This window comes from Emys orbicularis, chromosome 9 (genome assembly GCF_028017835.1).
Source record: "Emys orbicularis isolate rEmyOrb1 chromosome 9, rEmyOrb1.hap1, whole genome shotgun sequence".
NCBI classification, from domain to species: Eukaryota; Metazoa; Chordata; order Testudines; family Emydidae; genus Emys; species Emys orbicularis.
In genome coordinates, this window is record NC_088691.1 from 11,077,876 (window position 1) to 11,093,426 (window position 15,551).

General features: G+C 40.1%; 1 protein-coding gene across 1 annotated transcript in view; it reads left to right on the forward strand.

The window, feature by feature from the left end:
- The window catches only part of MTM1 (myotubularin 1), a 59,973-nt gene extending 44,698 nt beyond the window's left edge, over window positions 1-15,275 (forward strand). The window contains exons 10-15 of the mRNA XM_065410450.1: window positions 5,706-5,891; window positions 7,265-7,471; window positions 9,824-9,916; window positions 11,695-11,808; window positions 12,156-12,332; window positions 15,108-15,275. Coding sequence (XP_065266522.1) covers window positions 5,706-5,891; window positions 7,265-7,471; window positions 9,824-9,916; window positions 11,695-11,808; window positions 12,156-12,332; window positions 15,108-15,275 — 945 coding nt within the window. The remainder of the gene's footprint in view (window positions 1-5,705; window positions 5,892-7,264; window positions 7,472-9,823; window positions 9,917-11,694; window positions 11,809-12,155; window positions 12,333-15,107) is intronic.
- The last annotated feature ends 276 nt before the right edge of the window (window positions 15,276-15,551 follow it).

Below are 15,551 nucleotides of genomic sequence, written 5' to 3' on the forward strand. Positions count from 1 at the left end.
CGTGTAGGCAAAACACACTGCCCGGTGGGTCGGTTTGTGTGTTACACAGGACTGCAGACGGGGGGGGGGGAGCAGGGGAGGGCTCTGGCTGCTGGAGGCCAATGGGAGCGGCTCAATCGGCCCAGCTGCCCAATCAGCAGCCTCACTCTGCATGGAAGGGAGGGAGGTGAGGGAGAAAAAACCCCCGGACATTTTAACCTTGTTACCAATTCCTCCCGGACGGCTATTTAGAGACGCAAAAGCCGGACGTGTCCGGGGAAATACGGACGGATGGTAACCCTAACTTTGAGTAATAATTAATTTTAATTACAATACAGAAGCATATTTCCAGCACACCTCAGAAGCAGTGCAAAGGCTTGGGGGAGTCAGGGTAATGGAGGCGCTGAGGGAGAGGGAAGTAATTGCTGGGAAGGAGCCTGGGACTGAACCTGCAGTGTTGTGGGGTGTGGGTGGGAGAAATATGGAACAGTTTCAGGGGGGTTGGGGAGAGATTTTTAGGGTGTTGGGAAGCCTTACCCATGCAGACTCCGGCTGACCTATAGCCTTTCCCATTCAGTCAGGTACATTTTCCCCTGTCCCATGTGTCCCTACACCCCCACTCAACCACCCCTCTTCCGTGTATCCCTGTACCCCTCCCCTGTTCCCCTGCATCCTCACACCCCGCACCCCATGTGGCCTTGCACCCCCACTCCCATTTAACCCCTGCCCCCCCACTCCCATTTAACCCCTGCCCCAGTCTTTCTTCTCCTCCCCCACACCTCCACAGCCCTTCTGAATCTAATACAAGCTAGATGGAGCTACTACAAGGTGGGTGCATAGCTGGTTGGAAAACTGTTCCCAGAGAGTAGTTTTCAGTGGTTCACAGTCAAGCTGGAAGGGCATATCAAGTGGGATCTCGCAGGGATCAGTTCTGGTCCGGTTCTGTTCAATATCTTCATCAATTATTTAGATAATGGCATAGAGCAGTGGTTCCCAAACTTGTTCTGCCGCTTGTGCAGGGAAAACCCCTGGCAGGCCGGGCCGGTTTGTTTACCTGCCGTGTCTGCAGGTTCGGCCGATCGCGGCTCCCGGTGGCCGCGGTTGGCTGCTCCAGGCCAATGGGAGCTGCTGGAAGCGGCATGGGCCAAAGGACGTGCTGGCCGCTGGCATAGAGAGTACACAAAGTTTGTGGACGATACCAAGCTGGGGGAGGTTGCAAGTGCTTTGGAGGATAGGATTAAAATTCAAAATTATCTGGACAAACTATAGAAATGGTCTGAGGGGTAAATAGGATGAAAATCAATAAGGACAAATGCAAAATACTCCACTTAGGATAGAACAATCAGTTGCACACATACAAACTGGGAAAAGACTGCCTACGAAGGAGTACTGCATAAAGGGACCTGGGTCTCATAGTGGATCACAAGCTAAATATGAGTCAACAGTGTAATACTGTTTCCAAAAAAAAAAAAAAAAAAAAGGCAAACATGATTCTGGGATGTATTAGCAGGAGTGTTATAAGCAAGATAAAAAGTAATTCTTCTGCTCTACTCCATGCTGATTAGGCCTTAACTGGAGTATTGTGTCTGGTTCTGGGTGCCACATTTCAGGAAAGATGTGGACAATTGGAGGAAGTCCAGAGAAGAGCAACAAAAATGATTAATGGTCTAAAAAACATGACCTATGAGGGAAGATTGAAAAAATTGGGTTTGTTTAGTCTGGAGAAGAGAAGACTGGGGGGGGGGGGGGGGACACAACAGTTTTCGAGTGCATAAAAGGTTGTTACAAGGAGGAGGAAGAAAAATTGTTCTCTTTAACCTCTGAGGATAAGACAAGAAGCAATGGGCTTAAATTACAACAAGGGTGGTTTAGGTTGGCATTAGGAAAAATTTCCTGTCAGGGTGGTTAAGCGCTAGAATAAATTGCCTAAGGAGGTTGTGGAATCTCCATCATTGGGGATTTTTAAGAGCAGGTTAGACAAACACCTGTCAGGGGTGGTCTAAGGTAATACTTAGTCCTGCCTTGAGCGCAGGGAACTGGACTTGACCTCTCAAGCTCCCTGTCAGTCCTTTGATTCTATGAATCCCAGTCTGTGTAACCCCCCAGCATCTCCATGTGCCACCCTCTGTCTGTCTCCCCCCAACTCCCCATAACCCGTGCCTCCTCACCTGGCACCGTGGGCGGGGCACTGTGAGGAATGCACCCTCTTCTCCCTATCGGCTGCTGACTGCTGTGCCTAGTGAGCTGGCTGCCCTTTGTTCTGGTACCACAGCAGCCCCTGGTGGGCGAAAGGCGTAACTGCCGCGCCTCTCCGGCAGAATGTATTTTCTGCTGTGGGGAAAAAAATCTACGGGGACATGAATTCTGTGCGTGCGCAGTGGTGCAGAATTCCCCCTTGAGTAAAAGTATTTTCAATCTTCTAAGCTGTAGAAGCAGTGGAAGGGTGCATTTGCTGGGTCTGAGGAACATTGACCTATACAGTGCAAAGGGTTGGCCTGTAGAGTAAAAGAAGCTGCAAAATGGAGAGTTCTGGATTTGCCTTGGATAACTTTTATGTACAAGATTTTGAGCTTATTCCCTGGGCTTTGTATGTCGTTTTTCATCCACACCCAAAGACCACACAGCCAGTAGGAATTACTGAAGCCCTAGAGCTAAAGTAACAATCGTTCCTTACTCCAGGATGGATAAAGCCTAATAAAAGGGACTAAAATTTATATAAACACCTCTCATTTTAGGGGCAGGATGGCAGCTCTGACCCATTGAGAAAGCACCACCCTGTGGAAGTGGTAGTGGATATCCATGTACTCGTTCCTCACTATAGTTTAGAGGGTTGGGTTGAATTTTTACTGTCTGTGGGAAATGTGATTTCAGACAGCTTGGAAAGCCTAGTCTCTTAGCATGACTTGTAGGGGGAGTGTATTTTTGTCCTTCCTCACACCCTCAAATACCAAGCAGGAATCAGCCTCTGCAGCTGCATTGCCGTGGAACTTCTGAGAGAGCAGCCATAGCAGTGACTTTTTAGTAGGAATCTTAAAATGTGTTCTGCAAGGCATATCAAATCTGTAGAAACAGAAACTTTGCTCATAGAAAACTCACTTAAAGTAAAGCTGATGGTGATGAATCCTTGAATTCTGTCAAAATTATTGGTCAAGCTATAGAGCAGGGGTGGCCAAACTGTGGCTCGTGAGCTTCATGTCGCTATTTTACTGTGGCTCGCAAGCCCCCCATGCCGCCCCCCTTCTCCACCTACCAGACTGGGAGCTCAGGACCACTGCCTTGCAGTGGAGTGATGGGGTAGGGGCTTCTGTCCAGTGGGGAGGGGGCTGTAGGAGCTTCAGCTCTGCGGGACGCACCTGCCGGGGCTCAGGGCTTCAGCAGGCATGTGGCTGAAGCCCGAGCACCGGCTCCGGACAGGTGTGCCCTGGCTCTCAAACTTCTGAAGATTGTCGTATGCGGCTCAGAGGGCCAGTAAGTTTGGCCTCCCCTGCTACAGAGAATTTTATTATTTAAACTTTATTAATTCTAGGAGCAAATAAACAGGACACTGAAATATAGCAAGCTTTGAGACTCTTGGTGCTAATATGGGTTAACCTGTGCTTGCATTAATTAAAGTTTGTAATATGGAAAAAGGAAAAAACTGTCCGTTCCTCTTGATTAAACTCCCGTCTAGTTAATATAGAAATGTGGTGAATAAATAATTGCTTCTTTCATTTCTGCCATTGATGAGCCAGTGTACTAAGAATAATCAGAAGATTGAGATATTGCTGCTTTGTGGAATGTACTTACATTTTAATTTTTATCTTCTAGTCCATCTGAGCGCCACTTATTTTAAATCCGTTTCCACCATACTTAAATCATAAATTTGTTTAGCTAGTAGAAATAATATGCAGGAATTAAAACAAACCAACCAACATGGTTAGACAGCAGGATATCTTAATAAAAAATACTTTTTTTTCTTTTTTTTTCTTTAAGGTAGTTGGTGTCTGGTCAAGGGAAGGCTATTTACCACCATTACGTGTGTGTGTGTGTGTGTGTGTGTGTGTGTGTGTGTGTGTAAATATATACATACATACATATAGTAAGTGAGTAAGTAAGTCCAGGGGCATACCCATTTGTCCTCAAAGCAGCCTGGATCCTATCTGAGATAGTGCTTGTTCCATTTTTGCTTGTCTGGCTAGTTTAATCCAGTCCATGGATTCTGGGACCCACCTCCACAAAATTTAGCTCTTTTAGCCAACATTATTATAACTGTTTTGTTTCACTTCTTAATTTTGGCACTTATGAAAATAGAGAACCTGAATATCATCACTGTTTAGGAACTGGAAAACCAAATCAAGGCTGAAATAATAGTCTTGTTTTGAAAGATGCATAAGGGCAATGGAAGAAGTGGAAGCATTTGATGATGGTGGAAGGGGGAAATGTGTGAAGAAGCTTATATAGCCAGTAATTCCTCCACATGAACCTATTTGCTTTAGTAAATGCCTCTCCTTTTGGAACCTTGCTCGAAGGAGCACGCAGGCTTGGGTAACCTAAGGAAGATTGTAGAATAGACCACCCAACGGCATCAGTCACAGGGCAAAACAGATTCATCTGTACGCTGATGATTTGTCAGACACCTTTTTCAGTAATGGTGATTGTGGTATCTGTATCCAGAGGCCTAATAGAGAGTACAAGAAAGAGAGCATTCGTTTGGGGTATATCTGCTCAAATTATATGGCTGAAATGAAAGCTATTCTCATTGCACTGCAAGTGCAGAGCAGAAATAGAGGCGGATGTTGTGATGTTTGTTGACTTGCAGGCAGCAATCCTCGGTTTCTTTCAAAGAAACCAGAACACTTTCATCAATTCAGTTCATAAGAAGAATCAAAAAGCAAAGCAATAAATTGACTTTTCCATGGATTTCATCACATGTCTGTATATGCAGGAGTGTGGTAGCTGATAATCTTGCCAAAGTTGGAAGATGGGAAATTCAGTTAGGAATGACAACGGTCAAGTATATTGACGCCCTATTAAGGAAAATATTAGCTGAAATAAATAGTTGAAGTTACAAGATCCTCTGATCAATATCAGAGCATCTTGGAAAGTAACATCCACTATCATGAGCTGGAGGACAGGGCATGTTGCAAGAATGAAAATCAACAGAGATAGAAACAAGATACATCCAGTCTGCAAGTTGTGTTGGGAGAGACCCATGCTTCTGAATGTAGTGTTAGGAAAGTGATGCTCTTCAGATTTGACACCTGGATCAAGCCCTTACAAAGGACCCTGTAAGAGTTGCCAAAATCATTCTCTAACTTCATGGCCTGATATGTTTATCTAAGACAAGGCGGCAGCAGCAACTCATGAGGGTTCCAGAAAGAGAACTAGATTGATGGGCAGATTTGAACTTTGTCAGACCTTTTACCAAAAACATTTATTGGGCATACCCATGCACAAAGCAAGCTACCTTGGATTTGCATTTTCTACTATTTTCTTCATGATGAAATTTGTATTGAGGTGAAATAAAGCTTTTTAAAAATATATTTAATAATTACTAAATATAATATAAAAATAGGGCTTGCCTAATATAGTTGGGCTATATAGGTGGACTTCCTCATAAATAATTGACTTGGTAATGTGGCAGGGTGTCCTAAAGAAAGTTTAATCCCTTCCATCTTTATTAAAGCATTTCAGCAGAGTTTAAATGACAACTAAAAGTAGATTTCAAATCTGTTTTTGTTTTTTAGGCCACTGGGGGAGGATATGAAGGCGATGATGCATATCCCAATGCAGAACTCTTCTTCCTAGATATTCATAATATTCATGTCATGAGGGAATCTTTAAAAAAGTTGAAGGACATTGTTTATCCTAATGTAGAAGAATCTCACTGGTTATCTAGTTTGGAGTCAACTCACTGGTTAGAACATATCAAGGTGAGTTTCTAGCACAAAATAATATTCTATAGGGATTGGATTTTCACTTATCTTACATGCCTTTTATTTTACAAAAAAAAAAAAAACTACGTTAATTCGCTTTGTAATTTGTGTGATTACTAAAGAATCTTAGTTATTGCTCTTCTGGAATTGGGTGACCTTGAAAATGTCTTACTGTTTTGCTTGTTGGAAACTGTATAAAGAGTTGGCTGGTAGGGTAGGACTTCTGCAAATATCAGACTTGCTCTCTTTATTACAGATGCTATTTTCCAAAAGAATTCTTTTAAATAAGAGGCAGCATTTAGCTACTCTACACAAAGTGGGTTACCTTTTGGTTAGTCAGGCTGTAAAATTATTCAGGTATAGATGTGTTAATATCCAATAGCTCTGTCTAGATTGTACTAGTCTTAAGAATATATCATGCTAATATCCCTATTTATCAACAGTAAGAGACATTTATCATTTTAAATATTGACATACCTTGCTTTTGGGGGGAGAAAAGGTAGTTAATAATTGAGAGTACAAGACAGTGTTAAGATTAAGATTAAATTAATAAATGAGTGCTGTAAAATAAAGATTCTTGAGTTGCAATAACACATGAACACAGAAAATTAAACTATTTTACAGCATGTTTAAGTAAACTGCAATTTACAAAACGTACAAGTTTTAGTTTAGCAATGTTTGTTTATTACATGAATTTTTGAACTTCATTTTCTTTGCAAACAAGCTGTGTTGCTCCACTTTGTAATTGAAATAAAATATTTTAAAGTATGCATTAATGGTCATAAAAATGTTTTTAGCAGTATATTTTGTCAGTTGGCTTTTTGGCTTGTACCCCTAACATTTCTGCATTTTTAGAATGTATGCCCTGCTGTAATAACTACTGTTTACTTAGGATTTCCATTTTAAGTGAATGGTTACAAAAATAAAAACGAGAAAAGGATATAAAACAGGCTTTATTTTTAGCAATAGCATCTGTCTCAAATCTTTAACTCAAAAGGAACTAAATGGAATGTGTAATTTTTAACACAGGTACTTCTTGTGGTAATCCTATTTTTAAAAAGCTTTTATGTTTCTCAGTATGGTAAAGACACTATTTTCTATCCGATTTTTGAGAAGTTGCTGTGAGATGAGTTTGGTTCTCTTTTTCTTAGTAAACCCTATCTTGTATAGTTTGGGGTCTTCATTTTTTTTTTTTTTATAGTAGAAATTGCAAATTGCTTGCTGAACTCCCAGAAAAATCTGATCAATTTAAGTTACATACAGGTGTTCTTCCCCAAGTCTTTTAATTAAAACTGTAAGAAATCAATCATTTTTGCTGGAATGATAACACTAACCTTCTGAATTGTCTGATATCCGTACCTTGTTGTCAGCTTGTCTTGACAGGAGCTATTCAAGTGGCAGACAAGGTGTCTTCAGGGAAGAGCTCAGTGTTGGTACACTGTAGTGATGGTTGGGACCGAACAGCACAATTAACTTCTCTAGCCATGTTGATGTTAGACAGCTACTACAGAACAATTGTGGGTTTTGAAGTTCTGGTACAAAAGGAGTGGATAAGCTTTGGACACAAATTTGCATCGGTAAGAATTAGAGAAAATTATTGAAAGGAACTGTTTTAACGTTTTTTATGTACATTGTAAATTCTAAAACAAGGAAGATTTTTAAATGCTTGTATTGAAACTTGAATGCTATGAAAGTTCTAATAAATGTGTTCAACTTTTCAGTTGATCAGCATGTCAAGTTTTGATCTGCTCTTTACTCAGTCTGTCTAAAGTGATGAGGAAAAATAAATTTGAGCAGAATGATCAGTCTTGCCTAGACTTGAAGTTAGTCCATAGCATTTATTTCATTTTTGTAAAATTCATTTTCTTTGTCTTCCCTTTTTGCATCCTGCTGGAAATGCAGAACAGCTAATGTTATGGTGCCATTTAGCAGGCATCAGTAAGGAGGATAGTGAAAGCTTTCCATATGCCTCCAGGACGGAGCAAAGAATACTGGAAACATGGAACATAAATTCAGCTTTCTCACTCCAGCAGTTTTTCTTGGCTTTTCTCTGACTGATCATAATGAGACACACAGATGGAAGAATCTGGACAACCTTTTCTAGGTGATGTGCTGAGAGAGAGTTCCACCTTCTTCCAGCATGTCCTAGAATTTGTTAGAACAGGTTTCAACATAGGACTTAAGTACTGCTATGCCATAACACCAAGTCCAGCTCTCTCCTTCTACAGTCTTTTGAGGTGAGAGGGAATCCCTAAGGCTCCACCTCTATACTTACAAACTTTTCAAGGGCTTTTCCCACATGAGGCTCATCTTCAGATCCATTCTCTCTCAGTAAGACCTGTCTTTTATCTTCCCAAGTTTGTGTCATTGTCTCTGTAAGCCCTTATGTGTTGCACCTCATGATTTAATCAGAATTGGGCTTTTAGTTGTCCTTTCCCCAGCTTGTAGTTTTGAAGAACTAAGCTCCTTCGTTATTAACCTTTGCTACCAATACCTTCCATTTCTTTTCAGACAAATTGATAGTTTTTCATTTGCCTCAGGAGTACTTTTCCAGAGTGATCATATACCTCCATATGGTTTTCTCCAACTTTTACCTAAACTCTTCCTCTCCTTTCAAACAGACATACTACTCTCAGGCTGTAAAGGGACGAGCTATCCAGCTTTTAGTTGCACAGGACTGATATTCAAAAAGTCAGACTGTTTTCATGGTCCAGTGCAAGGATTGCCAACCTCTAAGGCCACCATTAGTGGCTGGCTGAAATCCTGTATTGACAGCAGGGTAAACCCCCTTCTCTCACAGTGAAAAGATGCTCTGCTAGAGTCTTTTTCTGCTACTTAAGCAGAGAGAGAGGAGGCCACTTCCTCTGATATCTGCAGGGCCCCTACCTACTCTTCACTTCACATCACACCTTCATCAGTCCCTACAAAGTGGACCTAACTTTCCCCACAAAGGCAGACTTTCAGGTAAACCCATCCTCTTATTGGGGATACTGCTGGCTTCTGCTAGCTGTATTCACATCCTGCTGGCAGCACAAACTCTGTTACCAAAGTTACCCTATGCATGAAGTTACATTCTTTAGAATCTCTTATCGGCAAGGCTAGAGGTATTCTGTAGATGTTTTAGTTCATCAGTTGTAGTAAAACAGTAGCACAAGTGAATTGTCTTTTTTGAGGGATCATCTGACAGTGGACTAACATTGCTTCAGCTTAGATCTTTAGAAAGTTAGAAAAAAATATACTGCTAGATTTTGGGAAAGGAAGATTCTTGAATATGACAAACTATACAACAGCTGCTACTTATCTCTCTGAGAGAACATGAAGGGGAAGGACAAAGGAGCATAAACTTGATTTCCATCTCTGAGGAAATGTTGGTAGAAATTGATTCCATACATTTACAGCATGTTCAAAAGAAACTCGGGACTTGAAACAGCAACAGTAGCATGAATTTAGTGTAAATGATTGAGCTGGGTAAGTATTAGAGAGAAAAGATGTCGTATTGTTTCAAACTTAAATGAAGATAAAAAACTAGTGCAAGTAGATGGAGTTCTTGCCACCTGAGTCATATTTTGCATAGTGCTTTATGTACAGGATTACAGGTGCTGACGATGCCCGTGCTTTGGAGGGTTGATTTCAATGCTGAATCTTGCAACCCTTAATCAAGAAACTCCCATTGATTCCAGCGGAAGTTATTTGCACTTCAGAATCTTTCAAATCTTTAAGTGTTCTAAAATGTTAATATGTAAAATTATATCGCTAAAGTCAGGAGGGTGGACAATAGAGTATTAACCCCCTCATTGTAATATTGTAGATCAAATGTGTTTTTCATGCGTCTTTTGGCATTTATGAAGCATGTCTCACACGAAAATAGACATCCGATATATACCAAAACCAGTTGTGAGTAATGTCCAACTTGCTTTGTTTCATTTCAGAGAATAGGCCATGGTGATAAAAACCATGCTGATGCTGATAGATCACCTATCTTTCTCCAGTTCGTTGATTGTGTGTGGCAAATGTCTAAGCAGGTAAGCTCTAGCCATATCCAAAAGATGGTGTTATCCAGCACATAACAATATTTTACAATTATCCTTGAATTAAGAGTCTGAATCCTCAAAAAAAAAAAAAAAAAGCCTCTCCCCCCAAAAACCACAACAAAAACAAACAAACCACCTCTGTATACATAAGTTTGCTACTCTGACCAGGTAGTAGAAAGTAGCATATTTACTTACCTTTTTTGTGTGTGTGTTAACCCTCTCCTCCCTCCCAAGCTGGAAGTCTCACTATTTCTGAGTAGAAAATATGCTGGCTTTATGTCCAGTCCTTTTGCTCATTAACCAATATTTCATGTCTAAAGGACTGTACTATGACATAACTTAAATAGATGCTTTTATGAATGTTTGTAATAGCGTAATACTGTTGCATGTAGTTACAGGAACTAGAATTAATGTATTATGGTTAATTTTGTTTTTATTTCATCATTCCAAAAACTGTTCCTGGAAACACAATTCCCTCATGTAAGGACAAAACAACTTTAAGTCTTTGAGTATCAAACTAGGTCTATCAAACTGTTATAGGTTATTTCACAGTCCCTTCCCACGTTTTCAGAGCACTGAGATTTTCTCCTTCCCCCTTTTTTTAATCCTATTCTAAAACCTTGCCCTGAAGATACTGTGACATTGCTCCTGTCCTTCCTATTGAAGCTTGAAAAGAATGCTTGGGGCTACTCAGTTTTACCTCATGAGCTAACAAACTGTTCGTATTAAGTAACAAAACTATGCATATTATCTTTATAGCATACCTAGCCCATGTAGGTCCAAAAATGAGAGTCAAGAACTGAAAATCAAATATTGGTTCCCCTATGTGTCAGCGCAAAGCAGGGTCACTAGTTCACTAGGCCTATGACTGTTATATTACTAGTTTAAATGTAATAATTTTGGTTGTCTAATTTTGATGTAGTTGAGTTAGCAATCTTTCATGGTATCGTTACTGAAAAACTGTATTTCACTGACTTTGAAGAATGGTGTTTCTGCCAGAGAGCTAATTATTCATAAAAGTTTAGCTAACATTGTGGAGACAGAACTTTTGCCTTGAATTTCTGTTGAATCTTATCTTGTGGATCGCAGTCTTCCAGCTATACCCTTTCACTGCTTACTCTGTTTATAGAAACTTATTGTCTCCACTTGAGATACCTCAAGAAATGTACAAGTTCACTTAGTGTAATAATACTGTGCAGCCAACTAAGTACTGCAGTTTCCTTTTGCCCACTATAAGCCCCACCTTGCATTTTGTTTGGATAAACAAATCCTTTTCCAATATTAAGCTAAATCTGTCACAGAAAAGTCAACAGCTTTCTGCTTAATTGCAGTGGGCCCCATACCTTTATCAACTCCTAATTCCTGCATGTAGTTTAGTCTTAATCATTTTGAGACAAAAGTGAAAAAGTTCCTGATTAACAAGGAAACCAGCCTCTTGTTAGGCAAGATGAGACTTCATCCATCTTTGGAGTGGCAGAACCAGCTTTATATCTCTGACCTTAGAAACTGTAAAGCACCATTGTTGGTCTGACAGGACATGTGCTAATGTATTCATTGATAAGAATGTAGGAGTGTTGACATCTTACCTGTTGTCTGAGCATTTAATCCATCATGTTTGTAGTTGTTTTGTGGCAGGAAACCTAGTTTTTAGGTAAACTTAATAACAGGTTTCCTAAATGACTTCTTTTAAACTAGCTGTTCAATCAGACTGTTTCTATGTGTGCGCGCACACAGAAACAAATCTCTAACAATAACTTTTTTGTGCCTAGTTTCCAACAGCTTTTGAATTCAATGAACAATTCTTGATTACAATTCTGGACCATTTGTATAGCTGCCGATTTGGTACTTTCTTGTACAACTGTGAATCTGTTAGAGAAAAAGAGGTAGGTAAAACTGATGATTGTTTGACTGTGGCAGGAGGAATATATGATCTTAATTTTAAAAAAATTAAGTTGTGTATAGTCAATGTAGCAAAAATGGCACTGTTATTGGAACAGTTGCAAGACAGCAAGCTTGTTTTCGTGTATCTAAATGACAATATTCAGACTTCAGGGTACTTTGTGAGTTTGTCACTGCTTGTGGAATATTCTTCATATAGTGATTATACATGTGATACTTTTAGTTAGAAAAGAACCATGCTATATGAAAAGTATAACTGGAGTTACCATAGTGCGTGCACTCTTATACTGTACAAATACTCGAAATCTTTACCATTTCATTTTCTTTGCAGAAAGTGACTGGGAGAACATTGTCATTGTGGTCACTGATAAATAGTGAAAAAGCAAAGTACACCAATCCTTTTTATACTAAAGAAGTGAATCGAGCACTCTATCCAGTAGCCAGTATGCGTCACTTGGAACTTTGGGTCAATTATTACATTAGATGGAATCCAAGGATTCGGCAGCAAGTAAGTCAGCTTCTCTACAGTTTAATTATGACTTGTACTGTTCTTTTTACACTATACAGAATATAATTTATGCTCTCTGTTTAGTCATTTCAACTAATGTCTGTCAGGAAGAGTGACCTTTTTTTGAGGAAAGAGAATCTGAAGTTGCTGATTTTTTTTTTTTTTTTTTTTTTTTTTTCCCTGTTGTATGTTTAAGCCCCATCTTCACTAGGAAATTGACTCTGTTGATGCGTTCCCCTGAACCAGTACTGCATTTTAACTGCTAGTGTAAATGGGACAAGATACGTTTCAACATCATTACAAAAAGCACAGTTGAGGCTTCTGTGCAAGCAATGGATCAGTTTCCTAGTGCGATATTCCTTTAGAGTTAGGCATAGTGTTCGACAGCTTTGCTATTTTCCTGCTGATTCTCTAGGTAATAACTGAATCCAACAGCTTCTATGGTTGGTTCATACTCTCTACCTGTTGTACCAGTATCTAACCTGCTGCTTAATGTTAGAGAAATAGATTACATGTGAGGGGAGTAAAGCAATTAATTTATTTATCCCTAAAGGTATGTGGCATTTTATTTGGTCCTGCAGGGACCTGGAATTTGTTGCTGAAACTGTTCCTCTGATGGATCACTTCTGAAATTATAGGGAGATATCTGAAAAATAGCAGCAACCCCTTGACACTTGTGGAACTGGGCATAATTGAAGGCTGTCACATGCAGTATCTCTTTTCTACTTAATTTATCGTTTCCTCCCTACAGACAGAAATTGTTTGAAGTTTTATGGAATTGTGCTCAAAAGGGAAATGCTTATCACCCCACCCCCTGTTAAAGAACTGCTATTTATATGAATAGCTTTTTTTTCTTGAAGCTCAAGAAATTTCATAAAACAGATGTCCAGAGTTTCATTAGAGAATTTACTAATAGAAAATGTTCTTGCTTTTTTGGAGGCACTCAGAAAACTTAGGTACAAAGGTTTTATTTAACACCGCCTCCCCTCCTTAAAAAACCAAACAAACCAATAAATATTTTTAATTATAAGGATGCTAATATATTATCGGTCTAGCTTGATGATTTAGTAGCACTTCCAAGCAAGACACTGTGATTTTAAATCTGGACTTAGCTTTTCAATTCCTGGGTTGTGAAGAGCTAGGTGTGCTCATGATGTCTGTGAGGCCTTGCCTATAATACCGCAGTAAGTCGACCTAAGTTATGCTACTCCACTTACGTGAAAAATATAACTGGAGTCGATGTAGCTTAGGTCGACGTAACCATGGTGACTACACCATGTTGTGTTGATGGGAGACGCTCTCCTGTCTACTTCCCTTACTTTTCTTGGAGTGGTGGATTACCGGAGTCAACTGGAGAGCGCTCTCCCATCGATTTAGCGGGTCTTTACTAGATCCGCTAAATTGACACTGTCAGGGTTCCCTCCCCACTCTGAACTCTGGGGTACGTGGGGACCCGCGTGAAAGACCCCCTAACCTACCAGCTTAGGTTAAAAACTTCCCCAAGGCACAAATTCTTTTCCTTGTCCTTGGATGGTATTGCTGCCACCACCAAGTGATTTAAACAAAAATTCAGGGACGGGTCACTTGGAATCCCTATTCCCCCAAAATATCCCCCCAAGCCTCTTCACCCCCTTTCCTGGGAGGCTTGAGAATAATATACCAACCAATTGCCTTTAATGTAAGTACAGACCAGACCCTTTATCTTTAGGACACTAAAATCAATCAGGTTCTTAAAAGAAGAACTTTATTATAAAGAAAAAAAGTCAAAGAATCACACCTGCAAAATCAGGATGTAAGGTAACTTTACAGGGTAATAAAAAGATTTAAAACACAGAGGACTCCCCTCTGGACTCAGATTCACAGTTACAAAAACAGGAATAAAACTATCTCTTAGCATACGGAAAATTCACAAGCTAAAACAAAACCTAACACATTTCCTTACCTTACTTACAATTTTTGTAATTTTAGATTGATCATTTCAGGTATGTTTTCAGGAGATGTTGAACGAAGAGAGAGAGCACAAACAAAACCACCTCCCTCTGTCCCCCCCCCCCCCGATTTGAAAGTATCTTTCCTTATTGGTCCTTCTGGTCAGGTGACAAACAGGTTATTTGAGCTTCTTAACCCCTTACAGGTAAAGTGATTCAGTACAGCTGCCAAGGAGGGATTTTATGCGACTCTTTCCTTTATATTTATGACAGACACCCACTGCATCGATTGCAGCAGCGCCAATCTAAGGGCTTGTCTATACTTACTGGTAGATCAGCGCTGCTGCAATAGACCCACTAAATTGATGGGGGAATGCTCTCCGGTTGACTCCAGTAATCCACCACTCCAAGAACTAGACGGGAGAGCATCTCCTGTCAATGCAGCGCGGTGTAGACACCGCGGTACATTGACCTAAGCTACATCGACTCCAGTTACGTTATTCACGTAACTGGAATAGCGTAACTTAGGTCGACTTACCGCGATAGTATAAACAAGGCCTGAGAATGGGGAAGAGGGAACAAACAACCCTCTCATCATTCAGCAGCAAGCTTTTCTGACTGATATTGAAGTAGCATGAACTGGCTTTGTACAAAGCTGGATATAAATCTCTTGTTGTGAGGAAAGGAGGATCGATATGAGGAAACCCTTTTGAGAAGGTTTTACTGTTTGGGACGCTGGAGAGTGCAAATGTTGGGTGCTGTCGAATTGTTGGAACAATCTCCTGGTGAGGAAACATGGTCAAAATAACATTGTAAAAGTCACCTTTGTTGGATTTTTTTTTTCTAGCAGCCAAATCCCGTGGAGCAGCGTTACATGGAGCTCCTAGCATTGCGTGATGACTACATGAGAAGACTTGAAGAACTACAGATCACAAATAATTCTAAGATTTCCAATTCATCAACCTCATCAGCATCTCCCTCACAAATGATGTCCCATGTGCAAACTCATTTTTGAAGGAAAAAATGTTTGATTCTTTATCTGAACATTGTAACCATAAGTGGTGCTTAATGTAGATCTGTAGTACAAAAAGGAATATTTGAATGCCTTATATTGGACCTCTTCCTAACATGACTTTTTTTAGATTGTCTCCATAGTTGGAAGACTTGAAAGAGCAGTCTCTTCAGTTCATTTGTGCCTTTCAGAATCTGTGGACAGGAAACCTTATCCAACATAGGAAGCTTATATGGGATGCTTTAGAAGTGTATTTTGTAAAAGTTTGATACAATTAGA